At 33.9% G+C, this 18,826-nt stretch overlaps 1 protein-coding gene across 8 annotated transcripts in view; it reads right to left on the bottom strand.

Moving 5' to 3' along the window:
- ULK4 (unc-51 like kinase 4) overlaps window positions 1–18,826 on the bottom strand; it is a 250,315-nt gene that overhangs the window by 118,830 nt on the left and 112,659 nt on the right. For 7 of the 8 annotated variants that reach the window (XM_064444057.1, XM_064444056.1, XM_064444058.1 and 4 more), the window contains one exon: window positions 6,844–6,892. The exons of the other annotated variant lie outside the window; for it this stretch is intronic. In XM_064444057.1, the coding sequence (XP_064300127.1) occupies window positions 6,844–6,892 (49 nt within the window). The remainder of the gene's footprint in view (window positions 1–6,843; window positions 6,893–18,826) is intronic. 8 annotated transcript variants of the gene reach the window in all.

Here is an 18,826-nt window from a genome sequence, read left to right as displayed (position 1 = left end):
GATAAGTAGTCTCAGGCATCTCATCCCTAAACTGAAGTGTTCAAGCAAGTTAACAGAGTTAGGAAAAAACCCAAAATTTCTATCAGAGAAGCCATATTTTATTCCTTGAAAACTGGAAATCAACATACTGTAGCTACTGTCTTTTCCAATATCTTCTTCAGAAACACTTTAGAAACACTCCTATGAATTTGATTTAGCATTAAAAAGAAACTAACACCTTACTGAATGTTGACATAAGACTTCAACACACTGGTAACAAATTTGTCAGTTTGGAAAAGATTTAGACCATACTCCTTGTTAAACTGTTCTTCTAACTCACAGTCATTTTTATATTTGCGTTGCATTCGTCTTCTTTAAACTATCTCATAATTTTTTATCATTCCAACCACATACATTCTAAGATAGTCTTAACATTTCTTCACTAGTTTCACCTTAATCCATCTCTGGATATTAAATCTCTTTCAAAAAATTATTCAGCTTTATAAACCACCAGTTAAAATAGGATTTTGGCATTTTCATTTTCAGAAATCCTCATAGATTACATTCTTAATCTGCCATATCAGTTTTACATATACTGCCACAGCATAGAATTTGGCTATTAGATCTACTAGATTTTAGGAAATATGCATACTTCACAAACAGGAAAAAAAAATATTCATTATGGATAAATTTAAGGCTCCTAACCATAACTAATGCCCATCCTGTAGAAGCCACAAAAATCACTCTAAGAATCTAATTTCAGATACCTTACAAATGTTGATTTTCCTTATAAGCAGTAATGAGCAGATGAAACACACCAAAATGAGCCATTGCATTTAACTTTTTTATTACAGCATAGACTACACAGCCCGGAACAGGAATACCACACACAAAGCTTTTAAAATAAATACTATTTCCTGTTCTTTAAAACATATGCTGCCTAACCATTCCCAGATATCTTTGTGTTGATTTTTTTAATGGAGAGCTAAGGCTAAATTAAGGATTGAGTATGCCAGCAGACTGGAGTGAAATGTCAATAGCTATCAGTTACTACCAGTATCAATCTTCTCTTGCAAGCATAGAGCTTAAAGAGGGGCTTTAGCTCAAAGCTCATTTACAGCATAGAGGAACAACTGCCCGTTCGCACTAAGCATTAGAGCTTGTATCATTTGCCATATTTGCTATCCTAATTTTCTCCAGCAAATGAGATTGGCAGCATAAACTTGTATGCTCTACAGAGTACAACAAGAGTCTCCTACTCTACTTTTTAAAGTTGCCATCCTGGATGATCTACAAGTACTTGCAAGAGTTAGAAACATGCTCCCCAGTCTTCTAGATAACCAACAAAGCATGCACCACACTGGACTAAAAGGTGCTTAGTTTAACAGACAGAAATAACCTAATCCTTCAACTGTTGCAGCAACCTCCGATACAAGTTCTTCTATACCTACCATCCATGTGGCTGCTAAACAGAAAAACACCTCTACCTCTTCCCTCAAATGATATTTGACTGCAGTCTCTCAGTAGAAAACAGAAACCAAGTAAAATACAAATTATGAAGCTCCTACTTTTCCTCTCCAATGTTTTTTCTTTTTTTTTTAAATTAGTATTTTCACAGAAAATCTTGCCAGAAAACAAGTATTATTTTTAAATGGTTCTAAGTGGGTGGCTTCATTGCTCTAACTGGATCACAAGGAGTTGAATCTCTGACAGTAACCATTTCCTGTAGCTTGTATTTTTTCCTCCAATTAAAATTCAAAATGAAATATAAAATCCAACCACTGCATCCACTTGGCTGCTATGCAACTTCTTTCTCACAATATTTTTTTAACTGAAGAGCTTTGGTTAATTTTTTTTTAATTAAAAAAAATAGCCAAACAACAAAACCAAGCAATCCAGTTACACATGGCTATGTATATCCCCTATTTAGACAAAAATTCCACAAAATTACCAGCTTTCTTCAGCTTTCTTGAAAAGAAGGTGTTACCCAAACAAAACTGGAGTGTTTTGTTTCTTCCTTTAAAGTATAAATACTTTTAACTAATTTTGATGTAACTGTTACATTTCTTCTTATAATCACGCCTAGCTCATACTCTCTTCCTTAGTGCTCAACGGAATAACAAACTAGATTTTCAACTGCAATTACAACAAAGTGAGCAAAGCACAGCTTCCAAGGGGATCAGTGTCTGCCAGCATGACAATGATTTTGAAGCATTTCTGAGCATTCAAGCACAGGTTTACTGCAGCCTATCAAAAACATGAAGAGAATAAATGATCCTTTACTTCAAGATGACCAATCCTGTAATGAAACTTTTTAACATAGACTCATACAGCAGTCCCAAAATACACAGGAACAGTATAAAACCTCAAACCTAGACACAACTAGGAAAAATAAGCAAATATATATGAATATGACTACAAAAAGAAATGTATTTTGTATTTTCATAATGACAGCTTTCCACTGTATTTAAAGGAAAACAAATTAAAATTTTTAATTTTAAAATTAATTTTGAATTATTTCAAAAATGTGAAGAAAAGATGTGGACTTGCTTGTGCTAAGGATAGATCAATAGTATAAATAAAATAATCATTATATTTTTACCTTTAAATTAGATTGTACAGTTTATACGTTAAGACATTATATGCCATTGGTTGATGATATTTAATAGTAAGATATAATTTATAAATACAATACCTTTCAATCTTACTGTAAAGTCATTTTTATCAAAATGATATGCTTTTAAATCCATGTTGCCACATTTTTCATGAGATCACTAACCATTAAAATACAGAATGTTGCAAAAAAAAAAAAAAGATTGACAGCAAAAACTGAAGACTGAGATGCTGCTGTGATTAAAAGTTACACTACAGTTTTTAATAGGATAAGCACACAATTGACTACTGAGCTTTAAAAAAAGAGGATAGCACTGAGCTCCTAATCACAGGCATCATTAGCTTTAGTTTTAAAATTTATTTGCAGATAAACAGAATTTCACCAACTACACAGAATTTCTTTTCTATGCAATAGCTTAGATTCAGATAACTCCAAAGGAAGATCAGGTAATATTTATGATGTGTGGAGGGTCCCCACCCTATCTGCTCTAAAAAGTAACATAGCACAGGAAATAACATATATGCCAACTTCATAGCTAGCTACTCAGCAAAATCTTGGTAGCAATCTAAAATACAAATAGCTATAACTTATAAATATGAGAGCTAAACACTTCCAATTCCTTTATCAACTCCACTCCAGCATAACAACACAATATTCAAAAATAATATTTTGTATATAATATAGTGATATTTCAGATAGATCACAGGTTTGACACAGTAAAATATATTAGAAACAGAATACTAAGGATGTACCAGAAAAAGGCAGCAAGAAAGCAAAACATGAAACATACCCTGCAGCAACTTTTCCTGATACAATCCCTTCTACTGCATCAACAGCAGCATTTCATATTTACACCTTACATCAGTGCAACTTTTGGCATCATTTACATCATCATGGAATTTGGCTCATTATCTTTAATCTCGTTACCAATGGGAGTTTGACCTTTTAAATTATGCACGTTATGATGCCAGCTTTCCTTCTGTTTTTCAACCACTTACTGTCCTGAATATACTCATGTATTGTCAATATGCCTCCCTTTTTCCACAGATACACATCACTACATGTTCATTGATCTCATTAGACACTATAGCAAGATAAATGCCTACTCATACTGCAGTCATACCTTCATATTGCTTTGTAGAACTACTTATAACCTATGTGACTGCTAGCACTGGGATCTGGCATCAGAGTACTGATGAAATTAATTTGTATTCAGGTGTAACATGAAATTCCCTTTTTAAGTTTTGCAATGAAGTACTGTATCCAGGTCTTTCACGTATTCAAAAGTACACTATTAATTTATATTTTCTAAACATAACTAAGTGTTGAGCAATAAATGAGTGTTGAGGGCTTTCAAGGGAACAGCAACTGTATTTAAAGCCTCTTACTAATAAATCAGTGACGAAAACCTAGCTCTGGTGAATAAAACTGATGGCTATTCTCTTAGAACAACTTTTCAGGTAGACAGTAACAGCCTTTTTCACTGATCCAGCTCCTTTTGTTTGGCAACTGTTAACATTTACAGAATCACAGTCATAAATGACATGAAAGGATACATTTGGTATGATTAACCTGAGTTCAGAGGTCTAACTGGTCCCGATACATGATAGAGGGTAAGAAATTGCCAAATCTCAGTGTTATTGCTTAGACCACAACAGAGGGTAGTATGCAATCTATGAGGCAGTGCAAGTCCACATCTATGAACAGTGAAGCAGTCACATTAAAACCTATTTCTTGTGAATTGCCCAATATCTGCAAGCCATCATGTCCTCACTGCTGTGATAGCTAGATTAAAGCTAGTACACTCAATCCCACTTTGATTGTAGCACAGTCTCGAAATGAAGACTGCCTCTGGACATACTTTCCAATTCCCAGCCCACATTATTTCCCTTCAGAGCCTAAAAGAGTCAATGTCCTGTCAGTGGTATTGCTGGAAATAACATGAGCTACATTTAATGATACACAGAAAATACATTGGACATTTGGTCTCAGCATAGAAAATTATCAAGTGCTAGTGATATTCCTTGAACTGGATAGTAATAGATCTACATCAACTTACTGACAGTAGAAAATAGTGTATTGACTGAAGCATAATTCAAATTCAATAGTTCAGGGTCTGGTAAAATTCTAGGTACAACAACACAGGGCTCAATGTTACCGATATGTGCTGTTTCTTGAAACCAATAAAAGTATAAACCTAGCCAAAGCCTAGTTTATGGACAGTAATGGGAAGCAAATAACACACAGCTCCCTTCACTCATACAACCATGAAAATTATTTCGGAAACCTATAATGAAGGAGTGTGCTAATTTGTTCTGTTCACAAGGAAAAACAGCCTAAAAGTTAATTCTTCCAGTCCTGAGGCTCCTGAGCCTTCCCAATTGTCTAACATTCCTTTGCTGAATTCACTCTTCTGTAGGGAAAACGGGAACAGTAAGGAGGGTAGCATCCTATTTAGGGTCTCACATTGCTTGAAGCCAACCAAGACCGCAGCTGACAGCCAGTGCGCTGTTAAAGCTTGACTGCTATGTATGGCAACTGAAGCCACTACAGATGTTCTCCCTGAACAAAGTGTGTTGAAAGGGGATTTCTTTTATTTTTTTTCCTCCCTAAAAGCTATAAGCTTTTCCCCCTCACAACTCTAACCATAAGTGGCAAGATAGCTATAGAGGTTTAAGAGAGCTATGAAATCTTCACACACCACCAGTCATGAAGACTATTTTGAGCTTAGCTGTTTTTTACTCTCTAATAAACTATTTCTAGAACTCACGAGCTCAAACCGTGTGCAAGGATGTCAAGAGGGAGTATTTATGACTGACTCTAACTTATCCTACTTACTTGGCACGACAGGCAAACATTTTAAATACCATGACTATAGACATGTTATTAAAAGTTTTTTAAGATCTGGGAATATTTCTTGAAATCATAACCATGCTTAAATATTCATAGCTATATACTAATACACATGTATCTATGTGTGTGTGTATATATTGACAGTTAAACTTCAAGATTCCAACACCTGGAGATGTTTCAAACATTAATTTCATATTTGCGGATATTAACATGAAACATTTGACTTCCATATTTTACTGTGTTCCTCTTTTGTTACTATCTAAAAGCATTACTTATACAAGGCCAAAACTATTTATGAAACACTGTAAAATGTTGCTTTTCTTCTTAATACTGATTACAAGTATTTGTAAATATATGTACATAAAATGACACAAAGCCTGTGTTCTGTATGCTACTGGAAAAATCTACCATCACTAAAGACGTTACTTTAATAAAAATGGGCTTATCTGGGTATGTGGTATTAAAGAGATTTAAAATGATAGGCAGTGAAATAAATCACTGCAAAGCAAGAGAGATTAAAATACTTAAATCTAAGAAAGTAAAAATCAAAGTTGATTCAGAATCACATTTATGAACATCTACCCTGAGTAAGACAATTTCAAGACTGATACAAAAGCAAGTATACATCTTCCTGCACTGCATAAATTATGCATATTTATTTATAATGTGTATTTAGTATTCATTAAGAGTATGCTTACATGACAGGACACTTACCTGTTACAACTTCATGAACAAAAAGATTGAAAAAATAAACAAGAGATTGTGGAATTTAGCCCTGACAAGGCTAGTGGATAGCACAGTACCCAGCTTCCAAACTAGCCTACAGATCTTTCTTCTTCATTAACGTATTTGTTTTGCAACATTCCAGAGACAAAACCGTCACTGTTTTTTTTCCATGGTCTTCAAAACTGGCAGATCCTACTTAGGGATGGAAATTCAGCATGTGACTATCCAAAATCACATTCTCAATACTTTATATTGAAAGAAATTCTAAAAGCAAGTAGTGGGAATTGGAATTATCGTAGTCAAACTTGGGTTTGATGCAAATTTGAGTTAAAATACAAGTTCCTCAGCATTAGTTGCTTGGGCTGGGCAAATACATAGTTCTAATTAAGGATCAAGATCATTAACTCTATTTTTCAGATTTTTATTTGGTTCAGAAAAGAAAGAAATATTTATCTTAAATTTTTTATACAGTAGATGGTGAGAATCACAGACACGTCTGCTTATGCCAGATTTTTTTTGTATTAATAAACTATTCAAATCATTTTATCAACATTTTGTTATTTTATCAACATGCCCTATTAAACTTACTAGCTTGACCTTATTTGGGAAAATACGATACCTATCTATTTACATATATATATATATATATATATATAAAAAATTATTCTTACCAAGATGACTTGGAAAAGAACTGGAAAAAGATGGATTTCTTCCACAAGTCTGTAAAAACATGTTTTAAGATTTATTTAAAAAGAGAGGAAGTGAAATCTTATTTAACACACTAAACTCACAAAAGGAGCAGAGTAGTAGAACAGCCGTTGCGAAAATCCATGACCCAGAACCCCAGCCTTTGACTAGCTTTCAACAAAAATGAGCTCCATGTCGGCTATTAAATAGAAACAGCAATGTTATACTGCTTTGGAAATTACTTCTAGCTCTGCTTCACTGACGCAATTCAAGTGAGTGGAACAGTAATTAAATTAATATTTTTAAATGGCAGAAATTAATCAAAATTCAGAAATATAGTACTATCCATACTATGAAGCACTCAGCGTGCACCATTAAGTAATTTGAATTAGCAGACTCAGTGCACATAGTGAAACTATATATATACTGTGTTTCTTAAAGAATGCTACATTAACTAACTTCTTGGGTTTAACATATTAATATGATACATTTGTCAGCCACTTCTCTTGACAATTCTGAGGAGAAGTTACCCAAAATAACTTAGCTATATTCTCCTGAATTTCAAAATCAGATAAAAAACAGCATGCATATATATATATTTATAAGAAGAATATTCTCAAAAAACATTAATACTTTACATTAATGCAGTGTTGCTATTCTTAGAACCCAAAACACTTTTATTTATTAGTAAAGCATGTGTTTCTCTCACAAACACTATAAAGACTTTTGAATTACATAATTACATACTCTTTCTCATATTGTCTAATTTGAAGAATGATTCTCCCTTTTCTTTATACACTGTACTAGATGCCTATTCACCAAGCACTACTAGGAATGCCAAATTGTGTCTTTCAAAGATTTTCTCTTGTGTCTTTATAACATTACTGAAGTGATTCATAAACATTAGGTAGGTTTTAGCCTTGTGATGCAGCTATAAGACAAAATTGTATTATGAAGTCCATGTAACAAATGCACAACTCAAGCACAGAGAGCATGTCTGAAAGTGTTGAAGACGTCCACTATGACTGTATGCTCAACATGAGGCAGATGCTTTTGCACACCTATTCAGGGAACTCAGCATAGAACATACTACAAAGTTATCTGGTAAGTAGTATGTCAGTTAACAACACAAAGTTAATTATAAAGTTTTCTATGAATAAACAGGAATTATATTCAACTAAAATAAGCATTCAGTTTCATGTTTGAAGTTTTACTGTGTAGTACCCTATACTGGCTTCTGGTACAATGATAATCAGATTCATTCTGTTTGGTAAACTATTTGTTAAAAAGAATCCATACATTCCTAAAATTACATGTTTCAATTTAAGAGTTTTAATTCACGTCCAGTAAGAAAGAGGAGAAGGTATTATTCTTATGGATTGAGTAAGCTAAAGCACTAGACTGTGAACTGAAGCAACTAAAAGGAATTGCACGTTCTGATCTATGAACTTAATTAGAAGATTGAAAGGGGGCAAAAACAAACATCCAAGGGTCATAAAATAATAAAATGCTTCGTTTAGATTAATGTCACCTGGTCATTCGTATTTGGTAAATCATGTTATGTAAATGAAATATAACGCGGTAATAAGGAGTGAAAGGCATGCTAACAGAACAACCATATTTATGAAGAACTGAAAATTACTTTGAAGTCATATATGCGCATTAAGTATAAATAATGGTTTCCTATTTCTCTGATCCTTGCATTTACCTAAATGTAATAATGATGATAATATAAAATCTATACAAAGTTGGGGTGGGGGTGGGAGCAGGGGCTTTGCATGAGATTATTTATTACATTGTACAGCACTGGCATCCAGACCTAGAGACAAGTAAAATACATCCACTAAATTGGTCAAAACATAACAAAACAATATAAATGTATGCACCTATATTAACATGTCCAATGTAGCTAAGTAACAACCTTTTTGAACCAAATGTGTTCCCTTTTCCTGCATGTGGAAATGCGTAAAAGCACAAGTTACACCCAACAGATAACATAATATATTTTGAGAGAGAAAGAAGAGTTTATGTAAGGAAAGAAACTCGTTATTTCTAAGCTAAGAAGCCTGAATTTAGGGACACTTTCTGTTCTTATTAATTTGATGGAAAAAATTTACATATGCAAAGGAAATCCCAACAAATTCCCTACATAGGTCAGGAGAACGTGAAAACAGTTCTCCCCTGTGCCATCTAATAACTCTTAAAATAGACAGTTACGGCATCTTGGACACAGCCAGGTGATAACAGAGTCCCATGATTGCAGGTAAGAGAAGTCGTTATATTTGAAGTTCCTTTTCCAGGGCCAAATCTACTAGTTAAATTAAAATCTTACACCATGCCTGTAAAACAGAATTTTGCTGATGTGGGTATCACAATCCTGGACATAAAAAAGGTAATTTAAACACCAGACACTCCCAAAAAGAGCAACTAATGTAACAGCAGTCATATTGACAAAAAAAAAAAATAGTTTTGCCAGCAAAAACCTTCTTATTCTTACAGCATATTGGAATTATTACCCCACCAAAAGCTGCTTATTTTGCTACATAAGCAGGTTTTAACTGAGAACACATTGGCAGTAAAATACAGTCAAATACCAAGAAGAGCTAAGCAATCCTAGTTCAGGTAAAATCTAGAAAAACTCTTCTGTGGTAAAGAGTAAATTCTGAAACAATTGGTTTCAAAAGCTGTAAGCAGTCCTGACTGTTAAAAAGTCAGCTATACTTTCTGCTCAGATAAGCTAAGATGAAACTATAGCCAATATGGCTATTCTTAAAGGTCACCTGCAAACCTTTATCATTCAAACAAGACATAGCTGCAGCTTTTAAAGAAAATTATACACATAACTTAGCTAAAGCATAAAGCCACATCAAGCAATGTATTAAGACAAAGCTTAAGTCTGGTTAATCCCAACTTTGTATATATGTGTACGAGAGAGAGAGAAAGAGACATCACGTTCTTCATTGCTGTCTTACAAAGGAAATGTTATGAATCAGGTTACAGGAGTTTAGCTATGGAATTTATTTCACAGAATAGCCATATTCTAAATCAAAAGCAGTTTGGTTCTTTGTAGAATTTTTTAAAAATTTGTATTAGATCAGGTCCTATACTGCTTGGAAAACATACAAATCATACATATATGCAAATTATAATTCTAAATATCGAGTACTCACATTTTCTTCTCATTTAAGTCTACTCCCAAATAAACAACAATGGCTTAAAGTGGTCGTCTGGTTTTATAAGACTTGCCATCAGTACAGTCTGAATTTTTAAACAATTTTCAGAATGAGATTATGCCTCTGATTTTGCTTTCAAAAAACGTGCAAAATCTGTTTTTTCTAAGACATCCTAAATTGCCTTCTTGCAAAATACAACCTACTGTAAGACACCGAACACAGAATAAAGGCTATTTGTTACATGTGTGATTCCTTAACAATCCCAGTCACCTACTTTGAAGTAAAAATCCTTACAACAGGACTTCTTCTGGTTTAGAGTTTAAGCTTTCTGTCTCAGCACTTGCATGCAAAAGGAAGTACCGAATACCAGGATGTTAATTTACACTGCCTTGTGTTCACTTCTCACAGGAATAATTCTGGTACACACTAATGAAGGAAATCTTGAGGACAGAGCATAAGACTAACTCCTTTCTTATTGGGCATCAAGAATATCTGTACTAGCTCCCTATACAGAATTCCTTGTCTGATGAAAATGCAATGGTATATTTCAGTTGTATGTGTTCAAGCTGGGTATTATACCAAGTTAGGGGAAAACCAAAAAAAAAAAAACCCTATAGTGAAATAAATAAAACTTCTGATCTTGTGTCACTTGCAAAGCAATTTAATAATGTAACTATTTTATTCCCCTAATTAAAATAGTCTGACAAATATTCTTATTTACCTTTTTTTTTTTTTTACGACTAAACTTTTTTAGTAAATTCTCTGCTCAAATACAGAATCATACATTCTACATGTCCAGATCACTGTTTACCTCCATTATAGGTAGGATTTGCCTGCACGTAGGCTATCCCTACAGTGGCAGCTGGTCCCTAAATAAAGGAAGAAGGGCAAAATTCTTCTGTAAAAATACAGAGCAGCGATTTCTCCAAAACACTGAGATTTGTGCTCTTCAGTTACCTCATTTTCAAAAATCAGTATATTTTAGTATTGTCATAAGTTTTTTTTTTATGAAAAGTCATAGATTGCTACACTTGGAGTAAACACTACTAATTAGTCCTTCACTTCTCATTATACAGAATAATAAATACCTTTTCTAGAAGGACAGCAGTGCAACAAATAAGACACATTTCACAATAAATAACAGGAGTTTATATATTAACAGAATTTGATTTTGATGCCTAACAACTGACTTAAGAATTCACGCTCTTCACAGCATGATGCACTGCAGCCTGGTGCTGTTCATGTCTATATTTTTGGTCTGGATAGTTCACAAAAAAACTCAAACCCACAAATGTGCAAATGGTTGTATTATCAAACTGAAAATCTGCAATAAAAGCTAGAGAAAAAAAAAACACAGAATGGCCAACACATCCACAACCTCATGTCACTTTAGCATCACAGAAAGAAAGTTGGTGGAGATGGTCAACTGGAAACTCCTCAGTCTCACTCTCAAACAGCAAGTAAACTCAGGGATATGAGTTTTTAAGTTGGAATAGACTCTCAGGGCCATTTGTACTTTGAATAAATTAGAGAAGAGTTCACATAAATTTATTCTTTCAGGGTGAATCCCACATAATAAAGACCCACCACTGAACTGGAAAGTTTCAAGGTCATCTTACTGACACACTTCATACCATGCCCTTCAGTAGCTGTTCAAAGGCAAAGACAGTGATCTTACCATTGATTTTAAGAAATATTATACCAAGGCACAATTTACAATGGTATCTACCATAAAATACATTGGTGAGAAGATTTATCAAACTTGTCTTTAGGGGTCCAATTATTTTAAAGTCAATTTTCTTGGAAAGTGTTATTCTTCAATTCCAGTTCCTAAGCTTCCTCAGCTACTGTAGTTTATATTTCAAATGACCCAGGGGCAAGGAGGAAGAGAGGACTTTTGGCCTTTCTGCAGGCAGAAAATTATGTTGGATATAGAATAATTAGATTTTTATTTAATGCTTTACTTTTTGTAGTAGACGGAAAAGGAAGATAAACACAACAATGAAGATCTGTATGTAAAAGGGATATGCATCACCATTATTTGATTATTATATTTTAAAGATCTTGCACAGTGTATAATTAATAATGAGCATGGGAAACATAACAAGGAAAGGCTGACTGCTATTCATAAACACAAAGGAACAAATTTGAGAGTTAAAATAAACTTACAACTCCCCTGTAAGAAAAATATCTGAAGTACGATATTTCTCCTTTCAAACATCTTGAGTATTTGCTACAACTGTCAAACTATGTGAAATTCATGGAAAATGTTTTTCACTAAGTATAATATGAAAATTTGTATTAAATGTATTGATCCATAGCAGTATCAGCAGGTGAATTGTTAATAATTTCCAGTAATTACGTGGTGAAATGAAAGCAGCTTACTTTCAGTCCCAGCATAAGCTCAAAAACTGTCTGTTGCACACATTTATTAGAAGAACATCAATGCAATCCCAGTCATTTTGCCAGCAGTCTCAGCAAGCTTACTAAAGAAGAAAAGTTTGTATTTTCAATTCCTGTTCAGTTTCCAGCCACAAAATTAATATTCTTATAGGAATTTTTATCTTTTGATGTGTCTAAAACACAACATATTGTGTTTATCGATGTCCCCATTATTTCCTACAATTGCACCCTTGCCTACTCACAAGTAGCCTAGAATACCTATGTAACAATCCTAAAACAAAGTGTCCCCCTTCTTTTATATAAAAATCACAACACAAAAACATTCCCAGTCAGCAAAGCAGAAATTACAAGAGGGCGTGAAAATAAAATTAAATTTTTTAAAAAGTCAGAAATTAAGTGTATGTGATATCAACCCAAAACGAGAACACTAGGACCAAAAGCTTGATGGGCACTAAGGGCTATAGTCATAATTTAAAAAAAAAAAAAGCTTGAAGCTCTCTAACAAAGTTGCAGCCTCTGCAACTGTGCTCTGCACATTCAGTGGCAACACAGAACTTATGCCTTACTGGAATTATATAAATTTCCTGCTTTTTAGTGAATATAATCTTTGTTTCACTTTTTAAAAGAAACCACACTAAGTTTGCCTACTTTAAAACATCTGATCTAAAAAATTGTAATTCTTACCTTGAATACTAAGTCTTGAGGGATATTTTGCTTAAAAAATTTATACTAATATATTTCCATTATGTGTTATCTTCATGGTCTCTTGACAGCTATGTACTATCCTACTTTGAAAAGGAATTGGTTTAGTCTAAAACATTAAAAATACATAGTCAAGCCATTTTTAACAGTGTCCTATTTTCTTTCTTGCTGAGATTATAAAACGTCTTTATTCATTATGATATCAAGGATTTTATATTTAAGCCCATAGTGTTCCAATTGACATTGTTGATGGTACTGTAGAAAGGACAAATCACTCCTCTGAATGCACTAGCTGTGAAGTGCTAGGATCTCTAATGTAAAGTAATATGCCAGGCTATTTCTAGTTGGCCAGTACCATGACAATGAAAAAAAAAGCAACATTACTCCTGAGATTATATATGTACTTTTTTTTTTTTTTTAAATACAGAGCCTATTTTTCTGTATATAATAGATTTAGCTGGTTCCATTGTGGGCCACAAAAATACTCTGATATTGTCAGTGATAATACCTACACACTACAGTTTATTTCAGTTTGTTCAGTGACATGTTTCAATAAGGATACACGGTTGATAATTTTGTTATTCTGCCTACCTCTAAGAAACCAGGAAAGCTATGCATTGATTTATGTATTATACAAACTTGCAGAAAATGACAGAAACTGATTTACAAAGCCATAAACTGACACTAACTGTAGTTTTCATTAATTCAGTTTTCCATGATCATTTTACAGATTTTTTCCCTCTCACTGTGCATAACAATCAAAACTATTCTGGGCTCTACATGACTGTTGCTAGAAATTAGAATTTACTACAGATCAAAACAATAGGGGCAATTTTCAAAATTTAAGGTGATTCTATACCACAATTTGCAAATACACTCAAAATTATTCTATTCAAACTGCCTTAACACATTTTAACATTAGTTTTATTTCACTCTGAAAGAAAACATTTTCAGGAAAACTGGACTGTACTGATGTGTCCAGTCTTAGACTAAATAACTGGATGATTTTTGTTTATGCTAAAGACTGACTTAGGAGACTCATTTCCAAGTCCCTGATCAATTTGATTCAAAGTGATCTGCTAAGTACCCCAGTTACAAGACTTAACTGAATCAAAGCATGTCAATCATCCATTCCAAATTTTGCTATTTCACTGACGTATATCTGTGTATTAGTTCAGACAAAATAACATACCCCAGTGAAATTTTGTTAGGAGTTCATGTTGTCAGAATGGAGAGCAATGAGGACTTCACAGCTAGAAAAGAAATGCAAACCTTACTTTAAAAATACACATCTCTCAATCAGGCTCTTGGGATGTTTAGAAAAACAACCATATTTCTTCATGAACTTCTAATATCAGATTAATTAAAACTCAATGAATGGTCAAGCAATCATGATAATTTTTTATAAACCCAGTGACCCTCCTGAAGAATCAGAAATGCTGCAGTTGAAAACCTTTTATTTACAATCATGTTATCTTACTCTGAAAACTGACTTTAAGAAGTATTATGCCTCAAGAAATCTTTTGGTTTCAGGATGAAGTTCACTAATCGTCACAAATAGAACTGATGAAAGTCTAATAAAATCTACTTCCTTTAAGGATCCTAAACCTTTTTTTTAAGCAGAGTTTTTTTGGTGATGCTGCTGTTAAAGCTTGAAGACTAAAATTTTCTGAAGTTTTTGCCAAGTTATGATCGCACATTTTAGACTGTTATTGCATCCAACTAGAAAATAAGAAAAACAATTCTGTACTTCCTTGAGTTTTAAAGACTTGTTTGAAGACACGAAAGCACAATATTAGTCCTTTCTCCAGCTCTGCACTTTTTAACATTATATTAAATAAAAATTGCATTACAGTTTTTCTAAGTTGATTTTCAGATTTTTATTTAACATAAAATAAGGCTTGATGCTTCACAAAATTATAATATTGTCTAGAATAATCTAGACGGTTAGACAAGTTATTGCAACCATAGCTCAGATACTTTTTACAAAGCCTTTTTTTAAACATTTTTAAGCTGTTGTGTGTTTATAACTTTAAAGTCAAGCCTGGCTGAGCTTTCAGCCCTAAGCAGATACAATTCCTTAAACACAAAATCATAATTTGCCAAATAATTTTAACTGATTTGATATATTAAAAAGCTTCAGACAATTCTGAAAAAAACTTGTAGTCATATGCTCTTAGTCCTATGATTTAGTTTTAGGAAGTCCTGTGAGGAGCAGAGAGTTGGACTTGATGATCCTTACAGGTCCCTTCCAACTTGAGATATTTGATGATTCCATGATATGAAAACCACAGTAGTATGACAGGCAACAACTTCTTGCTTCTGGCCTTAGCTAAGTGCTCTCAAGCCCAAGAGTGTTTATGCAGAACTATTTGCACAAACAAGAACTGCAATTAGTCTTTTACATCAATCAAGATCTTAGGTTATTATGCTTATCCCTACATTATAATCAATCTGTTAAAAGAAAGAATGAGGCTGAGAAAGTACTTCATTCACCAACAAAATCAACACTCTACCAGTAACCTCAGAACATTTCCAAGACAGCGAAGCATTCACTTTACACCTCAGGCATCCAACACTTTGTTAGTCAGATAATGTTACTGAAAGCTTCTGATTTTTGAGAGGCGATCTATAAGGCGTAAATATAAACACACTCATCTGCTATATTACTCACCCATGTTTTCAATGCACTAAATAAGGAAGGCCTTACACCTTCAACATAACCCATCTGAGGCTCCTCTCTCTTTACATTTCCTGCCGATAATCACACAGCGAGAAGCAATGAAGCAGCATAAAGGACATTATGTGTTTTGGGGGCCTGTTCTAAAATACAGTCTACAGTATTGTAAATTCTTCTACATATTTCTACCCCCCAAGAAAATTCTTACTGAATTTAAAAAAAACACAACAATAAACCCAAACCACACACAGCTTTGCATTGATAGAGAGATGGCTGACAGGGGACAAATGGAAGAGAGTGGGTGAGATAAAAGCAAAGGTCCCAGTTCACACACCAGAGATCACTTCTTCAGGCAATCAGCTAACACTGATTTCAAGTGTTCTCAATTCCTACAAAATTTCATTCTATTACATGACAAAAGGGCTGTCATAATGTCTGAAGAATGGCAGAAGTTTGAAAGGGAGATACAACGGAAGGCTGGCAAGCCTTCCACAAAGCGAGACCTTTTCTTCACAGAAGCACTTGTAACCAAGCATATCTTAGATATTTTAAAAATAACTAAGGAATATATAAAGGAGAAAAAAGCCATTAAAGCGAACTTAAACCATCCATTCAACAATGGGATTAAAATCTGAATTGAAAATTAAGATCAACGTTTCAGATTTTAATTTGTGCAAAAGACTGTAGTTCTTACATGTGTGATTACCTCTAACTGTTCTTTCTATGCAGAGTCTCTAAGGGAGAGACTGGGAGATATTTTGGAACTTGCTAAAAATCTAAGCTCATTTTCTGTTACCAAAAGAAAGAGGACATAAGGGGAAACCCATTCAGAGCTGAAAAAATAAGCTAAAACTGAAGCTTTTAAAAATCAGTTTTAATAAACTATATAGGTAAACACTATATAGGTAAAAAACAACTTTATGAATGTTAATAAAACTGTAAGGAGGTAGAATACAACTACTAACTGTTATGACAACATGGCTGTCTTTCAGTCCTCTGAATATCTCCTCCATTAAAAAAAAAACCAAACCCACAAACAAACTATCTAAAATATATGACTTATCTATTTTAAAATAAAATAATGAGAAAACATTTGGGAATAGGAGCATTTCTGAGTTGGATCTGCATGTGGATTTAGGTGTCCCCATGGTCCTAGAATTTCCAGTCATAAAAAGTAAAAAATTCTGTCTTTATATGTGTGGAGAATATGGGCCTAAAGTCAGATTTGCAATATTCAGAACACTGAGCAGGAATCTGGCTGATCTAGCCAATATGAAGGCTTAAAATTCTCCTGTCTTTGGATTCACAGTCTTATGCATTACTCACTTGTTTTCTTTTTAAGAAGGGTAGTTCTGGGGTTTTGTTGTGTTTTAACGGTTACCAAATGTCTTCCTTAGAAGTGTAATAGAGACCCAGGTTTCAAACCTCCTCTTCAACCCCAGCTTTCTCTCTTCAGGGAAATTTAACTAGTCAGTAGGCTATGTTCACTCTACAGAGGTTTATGCTCCAACCTCTCTTTGTGAAGCTGTCCTACCAAAACCAACAACAATTAGAGGTTTATTAGACGACAGAAGGAGAAAATTACTTTGTCACCTATTTTTTTACTTCATCATCTGGCAAATTGACATCAAAGTGTGTACCTTGTTTAAAACTTTCTGCTTTCTTAGGAGAGATTTAAAACACAGAAAATGGAATGTTATTGGATACTAACTTTTGAGAAAAGTCAGATGGGGGGGTGAAAATCTAGGTATTACAGGCATGCCAAGCTGAACAAATGAGTAGAAGCTATTCTGAAGAACAGAACTGGTGGGCACGCACAGAGCAAGAACCAAGACATTAATTTTAAAGGGATGAAGTCTCAAATCCACAAGAGATCTTCAAAGAAGTCAGTCAGCAAGTGGACAAAGGAGAGCTGGTTGATACAGTATTCTTGAGCTTTCAAAATGTATTTTATAAGGACCCCTACTCTTAAAAAATAGCCAGGGCTGTTCAGATTGCACAAGGTACAGCTAAAGGAGGCAATATCCCAGAAGTTTATGAAGTTGTGTATGTACTTCTTTTTCACTGTAAGAACTTGATGGCATCAAATCAAGTGGCAGGTGCTAGAGTAAACAGAAACATCAAAAAAAAAACCCAAAACCCTGAAGATGATACATCTTCACATGCAGGTAATTATGCTATGGAATACTGTAATGCTGAAAGATGTTTGTCAAATACCTTTTTGAACCCACATAAATGAAATAAAAACTACTGATCAAGAGCTACTACTACAGAACACTACATCTTCTCATATGGCTTCTGAAAAAACAACTCAGAGGGGCCTGAGAAAGCCTGAAGAAAGTATTGACACTCACTTGCCTTCCTCCTATAGTCTTCTTCTCTAGGCACCTACAGCTGAACACAAAACAATGGACTGGATGGTGGTTTTCATGCTGAGCAGAGGTTTTGTGGCAGAACGGAATTAATTCAATTCTGCAACTCCAACTATTGTACCCTAACCAACTGATCCTTCCTCATTACCTGCTGCTTTTTTATTTTCTATTTATATTCACAACGGCAAAAATTCACTATTGAAAGTAAAAATAACCAAGAATGAATGGTATTTTCTCCTTCTGTTTAATGCTTTATATAAGAGTAAATATGTGAACCTTACAATATGATGTTTTTGAATAACTGACTTAACAATAACATCAAATAGTAGCCTTGCGTTTTTAAAACGTAGACATTCAGCAATTAATCAGCAACACAAGAGCAGAAACAAAATTACAGGTATAAGGTTAATAGCTAATTTCTTTACTAAAGGGGAACTTTTATAAAATGTAACACTAAGGAGTTATGTATTACATTAAAAATGGTGATTAGTATTACAGTCAGTACATGACTAGACTACGAGAACTCACTTGCAGCAATGAACTCTGACCGCTGCCTTTGATATGAATTACAATGATGTGCAACGTGACAACAGTGTTATTAGCTGACACACAACTTAATATTTCAAGAGCCTCTTCC

Source organism: Phalacrocorax carbo, chromosome 2, assembly GCF_963921805.1.
Source record: "Phalacrocorax carbo chromosome 2, bPhaCar2.1, whole genome shotgun sequence".
NCBI classification, from domain to species: domain Eukaryota; kingdom Metazoa; phylum Chordata; class Aves; order Suliformes; family Phalacrocoracidae; genus Phalacrocorax; species Phalacrocorax carbo.
Note: the sequence above shows the minus strand (reverse complement) of the source record. Positions and strands in the feature narration are given on the sequence as shown.